Source organism: Electrophorus electricus, chromosome 26 (assembly GCF_013358815.1).
Source record: "Electrophorus electricus isolate fEleEle1 chromosome 26, fEleEle1.pri, whole genome shotgun sequence".
Taxonomy (NCBI): Eukaryota; Metazoa; Chordata; class Actinopteri; order Gymnotiformes; family Gymnotidae; genus Electrophorus; species Electrophorus electricus.
Genome location: NC_049560.1, coordinates 8,143,724 through 8,164,653, shown reverse-complemented (window position 1 = coordinate 8,164,653; position 20,930 = coordinate 8,143,724). Strand labels below are relative to the sequence as shown.

Here is a 20,930-nt window from a genome sequence, read left to right as displayed (position 1 = left end):
GAAGACTTAGTGTCTTTATCACAGGATTTCTAAAACGTCAACTTGAGTGAAAGCACCATTCAGGCCGCCCAATCGCTTTCAAATTTGAAGCAACTTGCAGCCTCTGAATTGAGCATCATGCCATTGGTCAGAATCTTGTATAGGTGGTCATGTCTTGGCATTGGGCCTCTCATATACATCACCTTTCCTATATGGTCTAGCGGTCAGGATTCCTAGTTTTCACCCTGGCGGCATGCGTTCCACTCCTGGTATGGTAATGATAGTTTATGGTTTCATGAGGGAAAATAGGGGGCAAAAAGCATTTGGTTGCAACATATAAAGCTTAAGTGAAATGCTACACCCTGCTGAAAGAGACTTTGGCATTCCCCTATCAGAAATGATGAAAGATGGATTGATTGTCAACCCATAATCTCTTAATCCAAGCAATTTAGCAGCAGCAAACATGTCCTGTCCTTAAATTACTTTCTCATCCTTTATCCCCGTCTTTAGTCCCTAGCAGTTGAGAAACTGCCTCGATTGTTTACTATCTTGTTAATAAGGGCCCTCTTTGAAGAGCGAAAGAAGCTGTTACTGAGGCTAGAAAAGATGAGTTACAGGGATAGCTGAGAAGCTTTTGCCTTCAAGCTACATGGATTGTTTTGTTTTTTCTGCAAACATGCATGTTTCATCCAATGCATTTGTTGACTGATAGCCCCTTAAGTGCACAATTGGTTTCTAAAGCATAAAAACTCAAATATCATGGAAAACTAGTTGAAATGAACCTGATGATGTTCACCATAATGTGTTTGACACAAATATTTTTTCTAATCCTTTTAAGCCTTTTTGAGTAGTAACTTTGAAAAGATATACGAGAGACATTGGTAGCATGCTTGGAATTGACAGCCATCTTGGATTTCAAGCCTCAGCACCTTAGAATACAATAGTTTCTTGGATTTTGATGCAAGCATACTATCTTATGCAGATTAAGGGCACTGGGTGATTTAGAGTAGATACAAAAAGGTGGCCATCAAAAGTTGTGGTTGCAAATTACTGAGAAAGGCATGCTTGTGTTTCCAACATTACAAATGTAACATTTTAGTGGCGACAACGCAACAGCACGAGGCAATCTGCAAAGAGAGCATCGCCGTGATCGTATAGAGGTTAGTACTCTGCGTTGTGGCCGCAGCAACCCCGGTTCGACTCCGGGTCACGGCAGCATTTTGAGCCAGCCACTTCCGGGTGGACAGCCTTCTCTGCCACTCTCAGTTCTTATTGACAGAACAACGAAAAGTAATTGTATACAGACATCATACAGACAGCGTGCTGGGCAGGGCCAGTGGCGCAATGGATAACGCGTCTGACTACGGATCAGGAGATTCTAGGTTCGACTCCTGGCTGGCTCGTTTATCTTTTAATGATTCTACCATGTTGAAGACTTAGTGTCTTTATCACAGGATTTCTAAAACGTCAACTTGAGTGAAAGCACCATTCAGGCCACCCAATCGCTTTCAAATTTGAAGCAACTTGCAGCCTCTGAATTGAGCATCATGCCATTGGTCAGAATCTTGTATAGGTGGTCATGTCTTGGCATTGGGCCTCTCATATACATCACCTTTCCTATATGGTCTAGCGGTCAGGATTCCTAGTTTTCACCCTGGCGGCATGCGTTCCACTCCTGGTATGGTAATGATAGTTTATGGTTTCATGAGGGAAAATAGGGGGCAAAAAGCATTTGGTTGCAACATATAAAGCTTAAGTGAAATGCTACACCCTGCTGAAAGAGACTTTGGCATTCCCCTATCAGAAATGATGAAAGATGGATTGATTGTCAACCCATAATCTCTTAATCCAAGCAATTTAGCAGCAGCAAACATGTCCTGTCCTTAAATTACTTTCTCATCCTTTATCCCCGTCTTTAGTCCCTAGCAGTTGAGAAACTGCCTCGATTGTTTACTATCTTGTTAATAAGGGCCCTCTTTGAAGAGCGAAAGAAGCTGTTACTGAGGCTAGAAAAGATGAGTTACAGGGATAGCTGAGAAGCTTTTGCCTTCAAGCTACATGGATTGTTTTGTTTTTTCTGCAAACATGCATGTTTCATCCAATGCATTTGTTGACTGATAGCCCCTTAAGTGCACAATTGGTTTCTAAAGCATAAAAACTCAAATATCATGGAAAACTAGTTGAAATGAACCTGATGATGTTCACCATAATGTGTTTGACACAAATATTTTTTCTAATCCTTTTAAGCCTTTTTGAGTAGTAACTTTGAAAAGATATACGAGAGACATTGGTAGCATGCTTGGAATTGACAGCCATCTTGGATTTCAAGCCTCAGCACCTTAGAATACAATAGTTTCTTGGATTTTGATGCAAGCATACTATCTTATGCAGATTAAGGGCACTGGGTGATTTAGAGTAGATACAAAAAGGTGGCCATCAAAAGTTGTGGTTGCAAATTACTGAGAAAGGCATGCTTGTGTTTCCAACATTACAAATGTAACATTTTAGTGGCGACAACGCAACAGCCCGAGGCAATCTGCAAAGAGAGCATCGCCGTGATCGTATAGAGGTTAGTACTCTGCGTTGTGGCCGCAGGAACCCCGGTTCGACTCCGGGTCACGGCAGCATTTTGAGCCAGCCACTTCCGGGTGGACAGCCTTCTCTGCCACTCTCAGTTCTTATTGACAGAACAACGAAAAGTAATTGTATACAGACATCATACAGACAGCGTGCTCGGCAGGGCCAGTGGCGCAATGGATAACGCGTCTGACTACGGATCAGGAGATTCTAGGTTCGACTCCTGGCTGGCTCGTTTATCTTTTAATGATTCTACCATATTGAAGACTTAGTGTCTTTATCACAGGATTTCTAAAACGTCAACTTGAGTGAAAGCACCATTCAGGCCGCCCAATCGCTTTCAAATTTGAAGCAACTTGCAGCCTCTGAATTGAGCATCATGCCATTGGTCAGAATCTTGTATAGGTGGTCATGTCTTGGCATTGGGCCTCTCATATACATCACCTTTCCTATATGGTCTAGCGGTCAGGATTCCTAGTTTTCACCCTGGCGGCATGCGTTCCACTCCTGGTATGGTAATGATAGTTTATGGTTTCATGAGGGAAAATAGGGGGCAAAAAGCATTTGGTTGCAACATATAAAGCTTAAGTGAAATGCTACACCCTGCTGAAAGAGACTTTGGCATTCCCCTATCAGAAATGATGAAAGATGGATTGATTGTCAACCCATAATCTCTTAATCCAAGCAATTTAGCAGCAGCAAACATGTCCTGTCCTTAAATTACTTTCTCATCCTTTATCCCCGTCTTTAGTCCCTAGCAGTTGAGAAACTGCCTCGATTGTTTACTATCTTGTTAATAAGGGCCCTCTTTGAAGAGCGAAAGAAGCTGTTACTGAGGCTAGAAAAGATGAGTTACAGGGATAGCTGAGAAGCTTTTGCCTTCAAGCTACATGGATTGTTTTGTTTTTTCTGCAAACATGCATGTTTCATCCAATGCATTTGTTGACTGATAGCCCCTTAAGTGCACAATTGGTTTCTAAAGCATAAAAACTCAAATATCATGGAAAACTAGTTGAAATGAACCTGATGATGTTCACCATAATGTGTTTGACACAAATATTTTTTCTAATCCTTTTAAGCCTTTTTGAGTAGTAACTTTGAAAAGATATACGAGAGACATTGGTAGCATGCTTGGAATTGACAGCCATCTTGGATTTCAAGCCTCAGCACCTTAGAATACAATAGTTTCTTGGATTTTGATGCAAGCATACTATCTTATGCAGATTAAGGGCACTGGGTGATTTAGAGTAGATACAAAAAGGTGGCCATCAAAAGTTGTGGTTGCAAATTACTGAGAAAGGCATGCTTGTGTTTCCAACATTACAAATGTAACATTTTAGTGGCGACAACGCAACAGCACGAGGCAATCTGCAAAGAGAGCATCGCCGTGATCGTATAGAGGTTAGTACTCTGCGTTGTGGCCGCAGCAACCCCGGTTCGACTCAGGGTCACGGCAGCATTTTGAGCCAGCCACTTCCGGGTGGACAGCCTTCTCTGCCACTCTCAGTTCTTATTGACAGAACAACGAAAAGTAATTGTATACAGACATCATACAGACAGCGTGCTGGGCAGGGCCAGTGGCGCAATGGATAACGCGTCTGACTACGGATCAGGAGATTCTAGGTTCGACTCCTGGCTGGCTCGTTTATCTTTTAATGATTCTACCATGTTGAAGACTTAGTGTCTTTATCACAGGATTTCTAAAACGTCAACTTGAGTGAAAGCACCATTCAGGCCGCCCAATCGCTTTCAAATTTGAAGCAACTTGCAGCCTCTGAATTGAGCATCATGCCATTGGTCAGAATCTTGTATAGGTGGTCATGTCTTGGCATTGGGCCTCTCATATACATCACCTTTCCTATATGGTCTAGCGGTCAGGATTCCTAGTTTTCACCCTGGCGGCATGCGTTCCACTCCTGGTATGGTAATGATAGTTTATGGTTTCATGAGGGAAAATAGGGGGCAAAAAGCATTTGGTTGCAACATATAAAGCTTAAGTGAAATGCTACACCCTGCTGAAAGAGACTTTGGCATTCCCCTATCAGAAATGATGAAAGATGGATTGATTGTCAACCCATAATCTCTTAATCCAAGCAATTTAGCAGCAGCAAACATGTCCTGTCCTTAAATTACTTTCTCATCCTTTATCCCCGTCTTTAGTCCCTAGCAGTTGAGAAACTGCCTCGATTGTTTACTATCTTGTTAATAAGGGCCCTCTTTGAAGAGCGAAAGAAGCTGTTACTGAGGCTAGAAAAGATGAGTTACAGGGATAGCTGAGAAGCTTTTGCCTTCAAGCTACATGGATTGTTTTGTTTTTTCTGCAAACATGCATGTTTCATCCAATGCATTTGTTGACTGATAGCCCCTTAAGTGCACAATTGGTTTCTAAAGCATAAAAACTCAAATATCATGGAAAACTAGTTGAAATGAACCTGATGATGTTCACCATAATGTGTTTGACACAAATATTTTTTCTAATCCTTTTAAGCCTTTTTGAGTAGTAACTTTGAAAAGATATACGAGAGACATTGGTAGCATGCTTGGAATTGACAGCCATCTTGGATTTCAAGCCTCAGCACCTTAGAATACAATAGTTTCTTGGATTTTGATGCAAGCATACTATCTTATGCAGATTAAGGGCACTGGGTGATTTAGAGTAGATACAAAAAGGTGGCCATCAAAAGTTGTGGTTGCAAATTACTGAGAAAGGCATGCTTGTGTTTCCAACATTACAAATGTAACATTTTAGTGGCGACAACGCAACAGCACGAGGCAATCTGCAAAGAGAGCATCGCCGTGATCGTATAGAGGTTAGTACTCTGCGTTGTGGCCGCAGCAACCCCGGTTCGACTCCGGGTCACGGCAGCATTTTGAGCCAGCCACTTCCGGGTGGACAGCCTTCTCTGCCACTCTCAGTTCTTATTGACAGAACAACGAAAAGTAATTGTATACAGACATCATACAGACAGCGTGCTGGGCAGGGCCAGTGGCGCAATGGATAACGCGTCTGACTACGGATCAGGAGATTCTAGGTTCGACTCCTGGCTGGCTCGTTTATCTTTTAATGATTCTACCATGTTGAAGACTTAGTGTCTTTATCACAGGATTTCTAAAACGTCAACTTGAGTGAAAGCACCATTCAGGCCGCCCAATCGCTTTCAAATTTGAAGCAACTTGCAGCCTCTGAATTGAGCATCATGCCATTGGTCAGAATCTTGTATAGGTGGTCATGTCTTGGCATTGGGCCTCTCATATACATCACCTTTCCTATATGGTCTAGCGGTCAGGATTCCTAGTTTTCACCCTGGCGGCATGCGTTCCACTCCTGGTATGGTAATGATAGTTTATGGTTTCATGAGGGAAAATAGGGGGCAAAAAGCATTTGGTTGCAACATATAAAGCTTAAGTGAAATGCTACACCCTGCTGAAAGAGACTTTGGCATTCCCCTATCAGAAATGATGAAAGATGGATTGATTGTCAACCCATAATCTCTTAATCCAAGCAATTTAGCAGCAGCAAACATGTCCTGTCCTTAAATTACTTTCTCATCCTTTATCCCCGTCTTTAGTCCCTAGCAGTTGAGAAACTGCCTCGATTGTTTACTATCTTGTTAATAAGGGCCCTCTTTGAAGAGCGAAAGAAGCTGTTACTGAGGCTAGAAAAGATGAGTTACAGGGATAGCTGAGAAGCTTTTGCCTTCAAGCTACATGGATTGTTTTGTTTTTTCTGCAAACATGCATGTTTCATCCAATGCATTTGTTGACTGATAGCCCCTTAAGTGCACAATTGGTTTCTAAAGCATAAAAACTCAAATATCATGGAAAACTAGTTGAAATGAACCTGATGATGTTCACCATAATGTGTTTGACACAAATATTTTTTCTAATCCTTTTAAGCCTTTTTGAGTAGTAACTTTGAAAAGATATACGAGAGACATTGGTAGCATGCTTGGAATTGACAGCCATCTTGGATTTCAAGCCTCAGCACCTTAGAATACAATAGTTTCTTGGATTTTGATGCAAGCATACTATCTTATGCAGATTAAGGGCACTGGGTGATTTAGAGTAGATACAAAAAGGTGGCCATCAAAAGTTGTGGTTGCAAATTACTGAGAAAGGCATGCTTGTGTTTCCAACATTACAAATGTAACATTTTAGTGGCGACAACGCAACAGCCCGAGGCAATCTGCAAAGAGAGCATCGCCGTGATCGTATAGAGGTTAGTACTCTGCGTTGTGGCCGCAGCAACCCCGGTTCGACTCCGGGTCACGGCAGCATTTTGAGCCAGCCACTTCCGGGTGGACAGCCTTCTCTGCCACTCTCAGTTCTTATTGACAGAACAACGAAAAGTAATTGTATACAGACATCATACAGACAGCGTGCTCGGCAGGGCCAGTGGCGCAATGGATAACGCGTCTGACTACGGATCAGGAGATTCTAGGTTCGACTCCTGGCTGGCTCGTTTATCTTTTAATGATTCTACCATGTTGAAGACTTAGTGTCTTTATCACAGGATTTCTAAAACGTCAACTTGAGTGAAAGCACCATTCAGGCCGCCCAATCGCTTTCAAATTTGAAGCAACTTGCAGCCTCTGAATTGAGCATCATGCCATTGGTCAGAATCTTGTATAGGTGGTCATGTCTTGGCATTGGGCCTCTCATATACATCACCTTTCCTATATGGTCTAGCGGTCAGGATTCCTAGTTTTCACCCTGGCGGCATGCGTTCCACTCCTGGTATGGTAATGATAGTTTATGGTTTCATGAGGGAAAATAGGGGGCAAAAAGCATTTGGTTGCAACATATAAAGCTTAAGTGAAATGCTACACCCTGCTGAAAGAGACTTTGGCATTCCCCTATCAGAAATGATGAAAGATGGATTGATTGTCAACCCATAATCTCTTAATCCAAGCAATTTAGCAGCAGCAAACATGTCCTGTCCTTAAATTACTTTCTCATCCTTTATCCCCGTCTTTAGTCCCTAGCAGTTGAGAAACTGCCTCGATTGTTTACTATCTTGTTAATAAGGGCCCTCTTTGAAGAGCGAAAGAAGCTGTTACTGAGGCTAGAAAAGATGAGTTACAGGGATAGCTGAGAAGCTTTTGCCTTCAAGCTACATGGATTGTTTTGTTTTTTCTGCAAACATGCATGTTTCATCCAATGCATTTGTTGACTGATAGCCCCTTAAGTGCACAATTGGTTTCTAAAGCATAAAAACTCAAATATCATGGAAAACTAGTTGAAATGAACCTGATGATGTTCACCATAATGTGTTTGACACAAATATTTTTTCTAATCCTTTTAAGCCTTTTTGAGTAGTAACTTTGAAAAGATATACGAGAGACATTGGTAGCATGCTTGGAATTGACAGCCATCTTGGATTTCAAGCCTCAGCACCTTAGAATACAATAGTTTCTTGGATTTTGATGCAAGCATACTATCTTATGCAGATTAAGGGCACTGGGTGATTTAGAGTAGATACAAAAAGGTGGCCATCAAAAGTTGTGGTTGCAAATTACTGAGAAAGGCATGCTTGTGTTTCCAACATTACAAATGTAACATTTTAGTGGCGACAACGCAACAGCCCGTGGCAATCTGCAAAGAGAGCATTGCCGTGATCGTATAGAGGTTAGTACTCTGCGTTGTGGCCGCAGCAACCCCGGTTCGACTCCGGGTCACGGCAGCATTTTGAGCCAGCCACTTCCGGGTGGACAGCCTTCTCTGCCACTCTCAGTTCTTATTGACAGAACAACGAAAAGTAATTGTATACAGACATCATACAGACAGCGTGCTCGGCAGGGTCAGTGGCGCAATGGATAACGCGTCTGACTACGGATCAGGAGATTCTAGGTTCGACTCCTGGCTGGCTCGTTTATCTTTTAATGATTCTACCATGTTGAAGACTTAGTGTCTTTATCACAGGATTTCTAAAACGTCAACTTGAGTGAAAGCACCATTCAGGCCGCCCAATCGCTTTCAAATTTGAAGCAACTTGCAGCCTCTGAATTGAGCATCATGCCATTGGTCAGAATCTTGTATAGGTGGTCATGTCTTGGCATTGGGCCTCTCATATACATCACCTTTCCTATATGGTCTAGCGGTCAGGATTCCTAGTTTTCACCCTGGCGGCATGCGTTCCACTCCTGGTATGGTAATGATAGTTTATGGTTTCATGAGGGAAAATAGGGGGCAAAAAGCATTTGGTTGCAACATATAAAGCTTAAGTGAAATGCTACACCCTGCTGAAAGAGACTTTGGCATTCCCCTATCAGAAATGATGAAAGATGGATTGATTGTCAACCCATAATCTCTTAATCCAAGCAATTTAACAGCAGCAAACATGTCCTGTCCTTAAATTACTTTCTCATCCTTTATCCCCGTCTTTAGTCCCTAGCAGTTGAGAAACTGCCTCGATTGTTTACTATCTTGTTAATAAGGGCCCTCTTTGAAGAGCGAAAGAAGCTGTTACTGAGGCTAGAAAAGATGAGTTACAGGGATAGCTGAGAAGCTTTTGCCTTCAAGCTACATGGATTGTTTTGTTTTTTCTGCAAACATGCATGTTTCATCCAATGCATTTGTTGACTGATAGCCCCTTAAGTGCACAATTGGTTTCTAAAGCATAAAAACTCAAATATCATGGAAAACTAGTTGAAATGAACCTGATGATGTTCACCATAATGTGTTTGACACAAATATTTTTTCTAATCCTTTTAAGCCTTTTTGAGTAGTAACTTTGAAAAGATATACGAGAGACATTGGTAGCATGCTTGGAATTGACAGCCATCTTGGATTTCAAGCCTCAGCACCTTAGAATACAATAGTTTCTTGGATTTTGATGCAAGCATACTATCTTATGCAGATTAAGGGCACTGGGTGATTTAGAGTAGATACAAAAAGGTGGCCATCAAAAGTTGTGGTTGCAAATTACTGAGAAAGGCATGCTTGTGTTTCCAACATTACAAATGTAACATTTTAGTGGCGACAACGCAACAGCACGAGGCAATCTGCAAAGAGAGCATCGCCGTGATCGTATAGAGGTTAGTACTCTGCTTTGTGGCCGCAGCAACCCCGGTTCGACTCCGGGTCACGGCAGCATTTTGAGCCAGCCACTTCCGGGTGGACAGCCTTCTCTGCCACTCTCAGTTCTTATTGACAGAACAACGAAAAGTAATTGTATACAGACATCATACAGACAGCGTGCTGGGCAGGGCCAGTGGCGCAATGGATAACGCGTCTGACTACGGATCAGGAGATTCTAGGTTCGACTCCTGGCTGGCTCGTTTATCTTTTAATGATTCTACCATGTTGAAGACTTAGTGTCTTTATCACAGGATTTCTAAAACGTCAACTTGAGTGAAAGCACCATTCAGGCCGCCCAATCGCTTTCAAATTTGAAGCAACTTGCAGCCTCTGAATTGAGCATCATGCCATTGGTCAGAATCTTGTATAGGTGGTCATGTCTTGGCATTGGGCCTCTCATATACATCACCTTTCCTATATGGTCTAGCGGTCAGGATTCCTAGTTTTCACCCTGGCGGCATGCGTTCCACTCCTGGTATGGTAATGATAGTTTATGGTTTCATGAGGGAAAATAGGGGGCAAAAAGCATTTGGTTGCAACATATAAAGCTTAAGTGAAATGCTACACCCTGCTGAAAGAGACTTTGGCATTCCCCTATCAGAAATGATGAAAGATGGATTGATTGTCAACCCATAATCTCTTAATCCAAGCAATTTAGCAGCAGCAAACATGTCCTGTCCTTAAATTACTTTCTCATCCTTTATCCCCGTCTTTAGTCCCTAGCAGTTGAGAAACTGCCTCGATTGTTTACTATCTTGTTAATAAGGGCCCTCTTTGAAGAGCGAAAGAAGCTGTTACTGAGGCTAGAAAAGATGAGTTACAGGGATAGCTGAGAAGCTTTTGCCTTCAAGCTACATGGATTGTTTTGTTTTTTCTGCAAACATGCATGTTTCATCCAATGCATTTGTTGACTGATAGCCCCTTAAGTGCACAATTGGTTTCTAAAGCATAAAAACTCAAATATCATGGAAAACTAGTTGAAATGAACCTGATGATGTTCACCATAATGTGTTTGACACAAATATTTTTTCTAATCCTTTTAAGCCTTTTTGAGTAGTAACTTTGAAAAGATATACGAGAGACATTGGTAGCATGCTTGGAATTGACAGCCATCTTGGATTTCAAGCCTCAGCACCTTAGAATACAATAGTTTCTTGGATTTTGATGCAAGCATACTATCTTATGCAGATTAAGGGCACTGGGTGATTTAGAGTAGATACAAAAAGGTGGCCATCAAAAGTTGTGGTTGCAAATTACTGAGAAAGGCATGCTTGTGTTTCCAACATTACAAATGTAACATTTTAGTGGCGACAACGCAACAGCACGAGGCAATCTGCAAAGAGAGCATCGCCGTGATCGTATAGAGGTTAGTACTCTGCGTTGTGGCCGCAGCAACCCCGGTTCGACTCCGGGTCACGGCAGCATTTTGAGCCAGCCACTTCCGGGTGGACAGCCTTCTCTGCCACTCTCAGTTCTTATTGACAGAACAACGAAAAGTAATTGTATACAGACATCATACAGACAGCGTGCTGGGCAGGGCCAGTGGCGCAATGGATAACGCGTCTGACTACGGATCAGGAGATTCTAGGTTCGACTCCTGGCTGGCTCGTTTATCTTTTAATGATTCTACCATGTTGAAGACTTAGTGTCTTTATCACAGGATTTCTAAAACGTCAACTTGAGTGAAAGCACCATTCAGGCCGCCCAATCGCTTTCAAATTTGAAGCAACTTGCAGCCTCTGAATTGAGCATCATGCCATTGGTCAGAATCTTGTATAGGTGGTCATGTCTTGGCATTGGGCCTCTCATATACATCACCTTTCCTATATGGTCTAGCGGTCAGGATTCCTAGTTTTCACCCTGGCGGCATGCGTTCCACTCCTGGTATGGTAATGATAGTTTATGGTTTCATGAGGGAAAATAGGGGGCAAAAAGCATTTGGTTGCAACATATAAAGCTTAAGTGAAATGCTACACCCTGCTGAAAGAGACTTTGGCATTCCCCTATCAGAAATGATGAAAGATGGATTGATTGTCAACCCATAATCTCTTAATCCAAGCAATTTAGCAGCAGCAAACATGTCCTGTCCTTAAATTACTTTCTCATCCTTTATCCCCGTCTTTAGTCCCTAGCAGTTGAGAAACTGCCTCGATTGTTTACTATCTTGTTAATAAGGGCCCTCTTTGAAGAGCGAAAGAAGCTGTTACTGAGGCTAGAAAAGATGAGTTACAGGGATAGCTGAGAAGCTTTTGCCTTCAAGCTACATGGATTGTTTTGTTTTTTCTGCAAACATGCATGTTTCATCCAATGCATTTGTTGACTGATAGCCCCTTAAGTGCACAATTGGTTTCTAAAGCATAAAAACTCAAATATCATGGAAAACTAGTTGAAATGAACCTGATGATGTTCACCATAATGTGTTTGACACAAATATTTTTTCTAATCCTTTTAAGCCTTTTTGAGTAGTAACTTTGAAAAGATATACGAGAGACATTGGTAGCATGCTTGGAATTGACAGCCATCTTGGATTTCAAGCCTCAGCACCTTAGAATACAATAGTTTCTTGGATTTTGATGCAAGCATACTATCTTATGCAGATTAAGGGCACTGGGTGATTTAGAGTAGATACAAAAAGGTGGCCATCAAAAGTTGTGGTTGCAAATTACTGAGAAAGGCATGCTTGTGTTTCCAACATTACAAATGTAACATTTTAGTGGCGACAACGCAACAGCACGAGGCAATCTGCAAAGAGAGCATCGCCGTGATCGTATAGAGGTTAGTACTCTGCGTTGTGGCCGCAGCAACCCTGGTTCGACTCCGGGTCACGGCAGCATTTTGAGCCAGCCACTTCCGGGTGGACAGCCTTCTCTGCCACTCTCAGTTCTTATTGACAGAACAACGAAAAGTAATTGTATACAGACATCATACAGACAGCGTGCTGGGCAGGGCCAGTGGCGCAATGGATAACGCGTCTGACTACGGATCAGGAGATTCTAGGTTCGACTCCTGGCTGGCTCGTTTATCTTTTAATGATTCTACCATGTTGAAGACTTAGTGTCTTTATCACAGGATTTCTAAAACGTCAACTTGAGTGAAAGCACCATTCAGGCCGCCCAATCGCTTTCAAATTTGAAGCAACTTGCAGCCTCTGAATTGAGCATCATGCCATTGGTCAGAATCTTGTATAGGTGGTCATGTCTTGGCATTGGGCCTCTCATATACATCACCTTTCCTATATGGTCTAGCGGTCAGGATTCCTAGTTTTCACCCTGGCGGCATGCGTTCCACTCCTGGTATGGTAATGATAGTTTATGGTTTCATGAGGGAAAATAGGGGGCAAAAAGCATTTGGTTGCAACATATAAAGCTTAAGTGAAATGCTACACCCTGCTGAAAGAGACTTTGGCATTCCCCTATCAGAAATGATGAAAGATGGATTGATTGTCAACCCATAATCTCTTAATCCAAGCAATTTAGCAGCAGCAAACATGTCCTGTCCTTAAATTACTTTCTCATCCTTTATCCCCGTCTTTAGTCCCTAGCAGTTGAGAAACTGCCTCGATTGTTTACTATCTTGTTAATAAGGGCCCTCTTTGAAGAGCGAAAGAAGCTGTTACTGAGGCTAGAAAAGATGAGTTACAGGGATAGCTGAGAAGCTTTTGCCTTCAAGCTACATGGATTGTTTTGTTTTTTCTGCAAACATGCATGTTTCATCCAATGCATTTGTTGACTGATAGCCCCTTAAGTGCACAATTGGTTTCTAAAGCATAAAAACTCAAATATCATGGAAAACTAGTTGAAATGAACCTGATGATGTTCACCATAATGTGTTTGACACAAATATTTTTTCTAATCCTTTTAAGCCTTTTTGAGTAGTAACTTTGAAAAGATATACGAGAGACATTGGTAGCATGCTTGGAATTGACAGCCATCTTGGATTTCAAGCCTCAGCACCTTAGAATACAATAGTTTCTTGGATTTTGATGCAAGCATACTATCTTATGCAGATTAAGGGCACTGGGTGATTTAGAGTAGATACAAAAAGGTGGCCATCAAAAGTTGTGGTTGCAAATTACTGAGAAAGGCATGCTTGTGTTTCCAACATTACAAATGTAACATTTTAGTGGCGACAACGCAACAGCACGAGGCAATCTGCAAAGAGAGCATCGCCGTGATCGTATAGAGGTTAGTACTCTGCGTTGTGGCCGCAGCAACCCCGGTTCGACTCCGGGTCACGGCAGCATTTTGAGCCAGCCACTTCCGGGTGGACAGCCTTCTCTGCCACTCTCAGTTCTTATTGACAGAACAACGAAAAGTAATTGTATACAGACAGCATGCTTGGCAGGGCCAGTGGCGCAATGGATAACGCGTCTGACTACGGATCAGGAGATTCTAGGTTCGACTCCTGGCTGGCTCGTTTATCTTTTAATGATTCTACCATGTTGAAGACTTAGTGTCTTTATCACAGGATTTCTAAAACGTCAACTTGAGTGAAAGCACCATTCAGGCCGCCCAATCGCTTTCAAATTTGAAGCAACTTGCAGCCTCTGAATTGAGCATCATGCCATTGGTCAGAATCTTGTATAGGTGGTCATGTCTTGGCATTGGGCCTCTCATATACATCACCTTTCCTATATGGTCTAGCGGTCAGGATTCCTAGTTTTCACCCTGGCGGCATGCGTTCCACTCCTGGTATGGTAATGATAGTTTATGGTTTCATGAAGGAAAACACTACATCCCTGCTGAAAGAGACTTTGGCATTCCCCTAACAGAAATGGGGAAAGATGGATTGATTGACAACCCATGAAATTTTAATCCAAGCAGAGTAGTAGCAGCAATCGTGTCCTGATAGTACTTGCTCATCCTTTAGTAACGTGTTTAGTCCCTTGCAGTTGACAAATTGCCTCTTGTGAATAGGAGTCCTCTACGATGAGCGAAGCAAGTTGTTACTGAGGCTAGAAAGGCTGATTTATAGGAATATCTAAGAAACCTTTGCCTTGAAGTTACATGAATAGTTGTCATGCATATTTCATCCAATCCCTTTGTTGCCTAATAGCCCCATATGTGCACAACTGGTTTCCAAGGTATAAGAACTCAAATATCATGGAAAACTAATTAAAGTGAATCTAATGATGTTTACCACTCCCTCTGGGTTGTATTTTTCTTTCAACCGCGGGTCCTCGGCCAGATGCCTCTGAGCTTCATGATCCTGTGTACTTTCTCTGGTCACCCAGGATCCGACTCAGACCTTGTTGACCCCATAGACGTGCAAGCCGGCATGACTCTTTTGTTCTTAACTCTCACTAATATTGAGATAGTTGGGTAGTGTAAAGGACCTTGCTTAAGGGACCACACAGCAAGCATAAATAATTTCAAATATTTTCAAATATGCAAACTGATTAAATCCAACTAATATAGTTTTATTGTTGATGTTTTAGAGAGGCAGCCAAATCAAATTTGCTTTGTGAGTAATCAAACATATCTTATTAAAACCTACAAATAACTTGATAGTGATTGCTATCAAAACTAAAATGCACTTGTTAAAGCATTACTTTTGACATTTTGTGCAGTATCTTGACTGCACTGATATACACTGCCTGGCCAAACAAAAAAGGTCACGCACTAATATTTCATTGGACCGCTTTTAGCTTTGATTATGGCATGTATTTGCTGTGGCATTACTTCCACAAGCTTCTACAATGTCACATTTATTTCTGTCCACAGTTGCATAAATTTTTCCCCAAGATCTTGTATTGATGATGGGGGATTTGGACCACTGCGCAATCCTCTCCAGCACATCCTAAAGATTCTCAATGGGGTTCAGGTCTGGACTCTGTGGTGGCCAATCCATGTGTGAAAATGTCGTCTCATGCTCCCGAACCATTTTTTTTAGAGTTTGAGCCAGATTAATCCTGGCACTGTCATCTTGGAATATGCACGTTCCATCAGGGAAGAAAAAAAATCCATTGTTGGAATAACCTGTTCATTCAGTATATTCAGGTAGTCAGCTGACCTCATTCTTTGGGCACATAATGTTGCTGAACCTAGACCTGACTAACTGCAGCAACCCCAGATCATAGCACTGCTCCCACAGGCTTGTACGGTAAGCAGTAGGCATGATGGGTGCATCACCTTAGCCTCCTCTCTTCTTACCCGGATGTTCCCATCACTCTGGAACAGGGTCAATCTGGACTCATCAGACCACATGACCTTCTTCCATTGCTCCAGAGTCCAATCTTTATGCTCCCTAGCAAATTGAAGCCGTTTTTGCCAGTTAGCCTCTCTGACAAGTGGTTTTCTTAAGGCGACACAGCTGTTTAGTCCCAATCCCTTGATTTCCCTTCGCAGAGTGCATGTGGAAATGTTCTTTCTTTCACTATTAAAACATATCCCTGAGTTCTAATTGTCTATTTGAATTCACCACACGTTTAAGTGATCGCCGATCATGATGAATTTTTTTAATTAATTTTTTTCCGACCACCTTCCTTCCTCGAAGATGTTTCCCCACTGTCCTTCCACTTTTTAATAACGCGTTAGGCAGTTCTTAACCTGATTTTAGTAGTCTCGGCAATCTCCTTAGATGTTAAGTGGTGGTATAAAGCATTTAAGAAGTGGTATCAAAGTCCAGCTCCATCTAGTGCCACCTTTAAAGTAGTGAAACAAAATACATCCAAACAATTTCAATGAAGCAAAATACGTTTTTTTCCATGTTCATGATTGATCATTGAACACATGCAAATAAACAAAATACAATATTCATAGTTTTATACCAAGAACAGTCTACATCTAAGGTCCTTATGACACAAAACAACCTAATCAGTCTAGTGTGCAGGTCCTCCTGTATCACATCTAAAGCAGTCCAATAAAAGATGCATTGGTTCATTCAGTTAACTGAAGTGATGCCAGATCATTTTTTCTGATGGGGCATCCTCCTGCGGTCTTTGATGGCATTGCGTTTCCGTTTCTTGCTCAAGAAGTTCTCCAGCTTCCCACCCTTTTTCAGTTGACTGTACTTCTCAGCCAGTTCCAGTTTCTTCTTATCAGCTAAAGACAATAAATAAATAAATGGATTTACACTCAAGAATGTTTACGCTACCATAGTGTCAAAATATTATCCTGTCATCAGCCAGTGAGATTTTTTTCCAGTCATAAACATGTACCAAGACAAAAAGTAGTTTGGTGTTGAAAATGAATTAATTTACATTTCTTTAGGTAGAATGGTCTGTGCCCCTGTTGCACCAACTCTCTCTGTTTCCTCTTAAACTGAAGATCCTTCTGCCTATACTGCTCCTGTCTTTGCCTCCCACGCTCTTGGTTCTCCTGCACGCACACACACGCACACACGCACACACACACACACACACACACACAGATAACTACAACAGTACTGAAAGGAAAAAAAGAAAATTCCAGGTATAAAATGGTGGGCTTTTTATGTGGAATGCACACACCATCCTTTGAAGCAGATACTTCAGTTCTTCTCTTTTAATGTTCGACTTCACTTTCTTCATTTTTTTTTTCACCATCTAAAATAAAGTTCAACAGGAGTGACTGAATAACAGGAAACTTATAAATTTATCATATTATCAAGATTCTCAACACACCTCTGCTTCTCGCTGTCTGATTTCATTGATGAATTTGTAAGTTTGGTTGAACACTTCTGGTTTGAATTCCCCTGATAGGTCATCAAACCGTGGATCCCTCAAGATCTGTAAAAATGTGTTATACACAACCTAACATGCAGCATGTACGTCATTGCAAGATATACAGATTCAGGAACTTTAGTGTTAGAAGTTCAGTAACTTACTGTTTTCTTAACAGGCACTACTTTTCTGAGAAAAGGAACTGTCTTCTTGGCAGAAATCTCTTGGGGTCTGTAAAATATAAAAACATTACAAGTATCTCTTGTGAACAAAAAAACAGACATGCAAACTATTTTTATTACTGTTAAAGACATGACGTTTAACAGTGAGTATCCCAATACTTGTGTTTGTGGTTTGTGTCTTTGAGTAGCCTTAATAATCATTTCCATATTTTGTTTTATGAGTAGCCCTAATACCCGTGTTTGCAGATTGAGTAGCTCTTGATACCCGTTTGCTGATTGTCTTCAAGTAGCTCCAATACTTGTGTTTGCAGTTTGACTGAGTAGCTCTAATACCTTTTTACAGTGTGACTGATATCTGAATTTACATTGTGACTGAATAGCTGATAACTGCATTATAGTGACTATGAGTAGCTCCAATATCTGTATTTACAGTGTGACTGTGAGTAGTTCTGATATCTGTTTGCAGTGTGACTCTTGATACCTGTGTTTACTGAGTTGTTTCACCGTTTCCCCAGTCTGCCTGTTTTTCATTGTCCCATAAGCAATCTTTTTGTACGCCTTGGTGCCCATTTTGTTTTGCAGCTGCAGAACCTTCTCAAAGGACATCTCTGACAGGTCTGTTTATAAACACATAAATAACCCCATTTAGATTACACATCTCACAGATGTTAATACACAACCTCCTAAAAAGACCCATATCTGATATTCACAATTTACTAGTACTACTAACCTACACAGCATATTTAAGAGTTATACACAACGACTGAGCCGCTTTAACAGCTGGCTACCTTTTGTAAAGTCGTCCTTTGGGCATAACTCGTCACCGACTCCGTGTCCCCTCGCTGGTTTGGAGACGTTTTCATCTTCATCTGACCCACTCGTGTTACTACAGACCGCCTGGTGCCTTTCGCCAGTTACATCTTCATCGGAGACGCCTCCACTTATTTCGTCCTGTGGCGCTTGCAAAGAGACCTTTTGAGTCAATAAAGCGAAGTTCTTCTCCATCTCCGAGGCGTCCCCTTCATCGTCAGAGCCATTTTCCTCCACGTTTGACGCCCTTTTTGTTACGGGGCTTTTTATTTTTGACTTTTTAAAGGTCACTTCATGTGGGGACTCGGGACTCGGTTTGTGTTTCTGGGCGGTTTGTTTTTTCTCGGACGTCGATAAAGCCAAACATACAGACGGTCGTGGCATAGCTATATCTGAAATATTTATTTTAGATGTAACAACGGAGACAATCACACACAAAGCATTATAAGAAGCACACAGAGAGCCTTATAATGTCTTATATATATAACTATATATATATAACTATATATATATATATATATATATATTTGTCTTATGACTTTTGCTACCTCTCTAGCTAGTTAGCTGTATCTTCAGCAGAACCATTTCCGGGTTATTCTCGGCCAATATATTTAACATTTTTACTTAATTACATAAACGCATACCCGAACACATGCACGGCTCTCGCAGATAAAGTATTAGATAAAGCTAGAGATACTTACCCTTAAGAATTGTAGCTAACGCACATTAACAAAACACCTCTCGAAGACTGAAGCAGGCACACTCACATGGAGCACGTATGGACCATGTGCCCACTACCGCCCCCTGCGTGCCTTGCAGCACATTGCAACTTGATTGGACTGCGATCAGGGGGAATTTGACAGCACCCTGAACTACTTTTTTATGTTCCTCAAATCGTTCCTTAACGAATTTTTTGTCGTCGGGTACATTATCCTGCTGAGAGGTGCCACTGCCATTGGGGAATACCATTACATGAAGGTGTACTTGGTCTGCAATGATGTTTAGGCAGGTGGCATGCATCAAAGTAACATCCACATGAATGCCAGGGCCCAAGGTTTTTCCCAGGAGAACATTCCCCAGAGCATCACACTTCATCTGCCAGTTTGCCTTCTGCCCATGGTACGTCCTGGATCCATCTCTTCCTCAGGTAAGTAACGCACACGCTCCCAGCCATCCACATGATGTAAAAGAAAATGTGATCCATCAGAACATACTCCTTTCGTCCTGTGTGTCATGGTCCAGTTCTGATGCTCGTGTGTCCATTAGAGGTGTTTTTTGTTGGTAGACAGGGGTCAGCATGGGCACTCTGCGGCTGCACAGCCCCATACGCAACAAGCTGTGTAACTTGTGTGTTCTGACGTCTTTCTCCCAGAGCTAGAATTGACAGACAACTGCAGAAGCTCAGTTGTCTGTATGCTTTCCCATGTTTCCCACATATCAACTCCAAGAACTGACTGTTCACTTGCTGCCTAATATATCCCATCTCTGTAACAAGATAATTGATATCATTTACTTCACTTCTCAGTGGTTTTTAAGGCTTATCAGTGTATTGACATACAGAACCAGTCAAAAGTTTGGACACACTTGATTGAATGTATGTGTTTCATAGTCTTTTAAAGGCATTTTAATCTAATGGTTTATGCATTTTACATAAAAAAGCATATGCTTTAAATATAAATAGTGAAAGTACATTTATGTTTTATACTGTTTCAATCTGGTATATGTAGTCATACTTGTTTTCAATCTAGAGGCAAAAGATCCTAAATGACTTTAATAGTAGATTATTAAAGTTTTCTTGAGCTTGGTGTCTGTTCTATAGAATACAGCCCTCTTTTGGCTAAGAGGGCAGATAACTGCTTTGTACTATTATGGTAACACTGATTCCCACAGCAGTGTAAGTTTTACAATAGCTTATTCCAACATGGTGCACTGGACACCTGGTTCACATCAGACTGTGGCTGCAGCCAGAAAGTGTAAAAATTTCCTTGTTGCTGCTCTGTAAATATTTTGAGAAAAGTGTTCCAACAGACACAGTACCATGCATCTAGAAAGCATAAATGTTTAGGTACCATATGACTATTTTAGCTATAGAGTGAGAGCAGATTTTACTGTTACTTCTCAGCAACTTATAGTGCATCATTTATTAAAAATACCGTGTATCTGAGGTGAAGTTGCAATAATGAATATTCATCATATCACGAAACAAAATGAGTAGAGAGAAAGGGGTATGAGTGGGAAGGCACAGTTAAGAAAACAGAGAAAGGAAAATGTTCAGAACACCGGTGATGTGTGTTTGCTCTAAAAACATTACCTCACTCTCCATTTGTGAGTGAAAGCATGGGCCCCTGGGGAACAAGGCATGTTCTGCCCCACAGCCTCAGCTTTTTATATTGAGAGGAAGTTTTTACAGCCAGAGTTAATAGTCCTCTCCCTCTGCCTAAGCAACACAGTCAACGTTAATAGTCCTCTCCGTCTAACTAACCCAGCCAACGTTAACAGTCCTCTCCGTCTAACTAACCCAGCCAACGTTAACAGTCCTCTCCGTCTAACTAACCCAGCCAACGTTAACAGTCCTCTCCGTCTAACTAACCCAGCCAACGTTAACAGTCCTCTCCGTCTAACTAACCCAGCCAACATTAACAGTCCTCTCCGTCTAACGA

At 41.6% G+C, this 20,930-nt stretch overlaps 1 protein-coding gene and 17 non-coding genes across 18 annotated transcripts; 17 read left to right on the top strand and 1 right to left on the bottom strand.

The window, feature by feature from the left end:
- The first annotated feature begins 1,122 nt into the window (after positions 1 to 1,122).
- On the top strand, positions 1,123 to 1,194 carry trnah-gug. The gene has a single exon. It is a non-coding gene; the product is annotated as a tRNA-His (tRNA).
- Positions 1,195 to 1,309: 115 nt separating this feature from the next.
- trnar-acg lies at positions 1,310 to 1,382 on the top strand. The gene has a single exon. It is a non-coding gene; the product is annotated as a tRNA-Arg (tRNA).
- A 1,149-nt stretch (positions 1,383 to 2,531) lies between these two features.
- On the top strand, positions 2,532 to 2,603 carry trnah-gug. Its single transcript has one exon. It is a non-coding gene; the product is annotated as a tRNA-His (tRNA).
- A 115-nt stretch (positions 2,604 to 2,718) lies between these two features.
- On the top strand, positions 2,719 to 2,791 carry trnar-acg. Its single transcript has one exon. It is a non-coding gene; the product is annotated as a tRNA-Arg (tRNA).
- Positions 2,792 to 4,127: 1,336 nt separating this feature from the next.
- trnar-acg lies at positions 4,128 to 4,200 on the top strand. The gene has a single exon. It is a non-coding gene; the product is annotated as a tRNA-Arg (tRNA).
- A 1,149-nt stretch (positions 4,201 to 5,349) lies between these two features.
- Positions 5,350 to 5,421, top strand: trnah-gug. Its single transcript has one exon. It is a non-coding gene; the product is annotated as a tRNA-His (tRNA).
- Positions 5,422 to 5,536: 115 nt separating this feature from the next.
- trnar-acg lies at positions 5,537 to 5,609 on the top strand. Its single transcript has one exon. It is a non-coding gene; the product is annotated as a tRNA-Arg (tRNA).
- Positions 5,610 to 6,758: 1,149 nt separating this feature from the next.
- On the top strand, positions 6,759 to 6,830 carry trnah-gug. Its single transcript has one exon. It is a non-coding gene; the product is annotated as a tRNA-His (tRNA).
- A 115-nt stretch (positions 6,831 to 6,945) lies between these two features.
- On the top strand, positions 6,946 to 7,018 carry trnar-acg. Its single transcript has one exon. It is a non-coding gene; the product is annotated as a tRNA-Arg (tRNA).
- A 1,149-nt stretch (positions 7,019 to 8,167) lies between these two features.
- On the top strand, positions 8,168 to 8,239 carry trnah-gug. The gene has a single exon. It is a non-coding gene; the product is annotated as a tRNA-His (tRNA).
- A 1,524-nt stretch (positions 8,240 to 9,763) lies between these two features.
- Positions 9,764 to 9,836, top strand: trnar-acg. Its single transcript has one exon. It is a non-coding gene; the product is annotated as a tRNA-Arg (tRNA).
- A 1,149-nt stretch (positions 9,837 to 10,985) lies between these two features.
- trnah-gug lies at positions 10,986 to 11,057 on the top strand. The gene has a single exon. It is a non-coding gene; the product is annotated as a tRNA-His (tRNA).
- Positions 11,058 to 11,172: 115 nt separating this feature from the next.
- trnar-acg lies at positions 11,173 to 11,245 on the top strand. Its single transcript has one exon. It is a non-coding gene; the product is annotated as a tRNA-Arg (tRNA).
- A 1,149-nt stretch (positions 11,246 to 12,394) lies between these two features.
- trnah-gug lies at positions 12,395 to 12,466 on the top strand. The gene has a single exon. It is a non-coding gene; the product is annotated as a tRNA-His (tRNA).
- A 115-nt stretch (positions 12,467 to 12,581) lies between these two features.
- On the top strand, positions 12,582 to 12,654 carry trnar-acg. Its single transcript has one exon. It is a non-coding gene; the product is annotated as a tRNA-Arg (tRNA).
- Positions 12,655 to 13,803: 1,149 nt separating this feature from the next.
- trnah-gug lies at positions 13,804 to 13,875 on the top strand. Its single transcript has one exon. It is a non-coding gene; the product is annotated as a tRNA-His (tRNA).
- Positions 13,876 to 13,979: 104 nt separating this feature from the next.
- On the top strand, positions 13,980 to 14,052 carry trnar-acg. Its single transcript has one exon. It is a non-coding gene; the product is annotated as a tRNA-Arg (tRNA).
- A 2,212-nt stretch (positions 14,053 to 16,264) lies between these two features.
- Positions 16,265 to 19,062, bottom strand: rrp36 (ribosomal RNA processing 36). The gene is made up of 8 exons (XM_026997015.2): positions 18,972 to 19,062; positions 18,249 to 18,662; positions 17,942 to 18,077; positions 17,443 to 17,509; positions 17,240 to 17,344; positions 17,087 to 17,161; positions 16,838 to 16,955; positions 16,265 to 16,679 (listed from the first exon to the last, which is right to left on the bottom strand). Exons 2-8 carry the CDS (start codon positions 18,652 to 18,654, stop codon positions 16,543 to 16,545), a joined length of 1,044 nt encoding a protein of 347 aa, XP_026852816.2. The 5' UTR covers positions 18,655 to 18,662; positions 18,972 to 19,062; the 3' UTR covers positions 16,265 to 16,542.
- Between the last annotated feature and the right edge of the window lie 1,868 nt (positions 19,063 to 20,930).

Excerpts from the sequence above, each read along its gene's own strand:
- rrp36 (XM_026997015.2), bottom strand. The coding sequence starts at position 18,654 with ATGCCACGACCGTCTGTATGTTTGGCTTTATCGACGTCCGAGAAAAAA. Across the intron at positions 17,162-17,239 it reads TCAGACAGCGAGAAGCAGAG|ATGGTGAAAAAAAAAATGAA; the intron begins GTGTGTTGAGAA and ends ACTTTATTTTAG. Across the intron at positions 16,680-16,837 it reads ACCATTCTACCTAAAGAAAT|CTGATAAGAAGAAACTGGAA; the intron begins GTAAATTAATTC and ends TATTGTCTTTAG.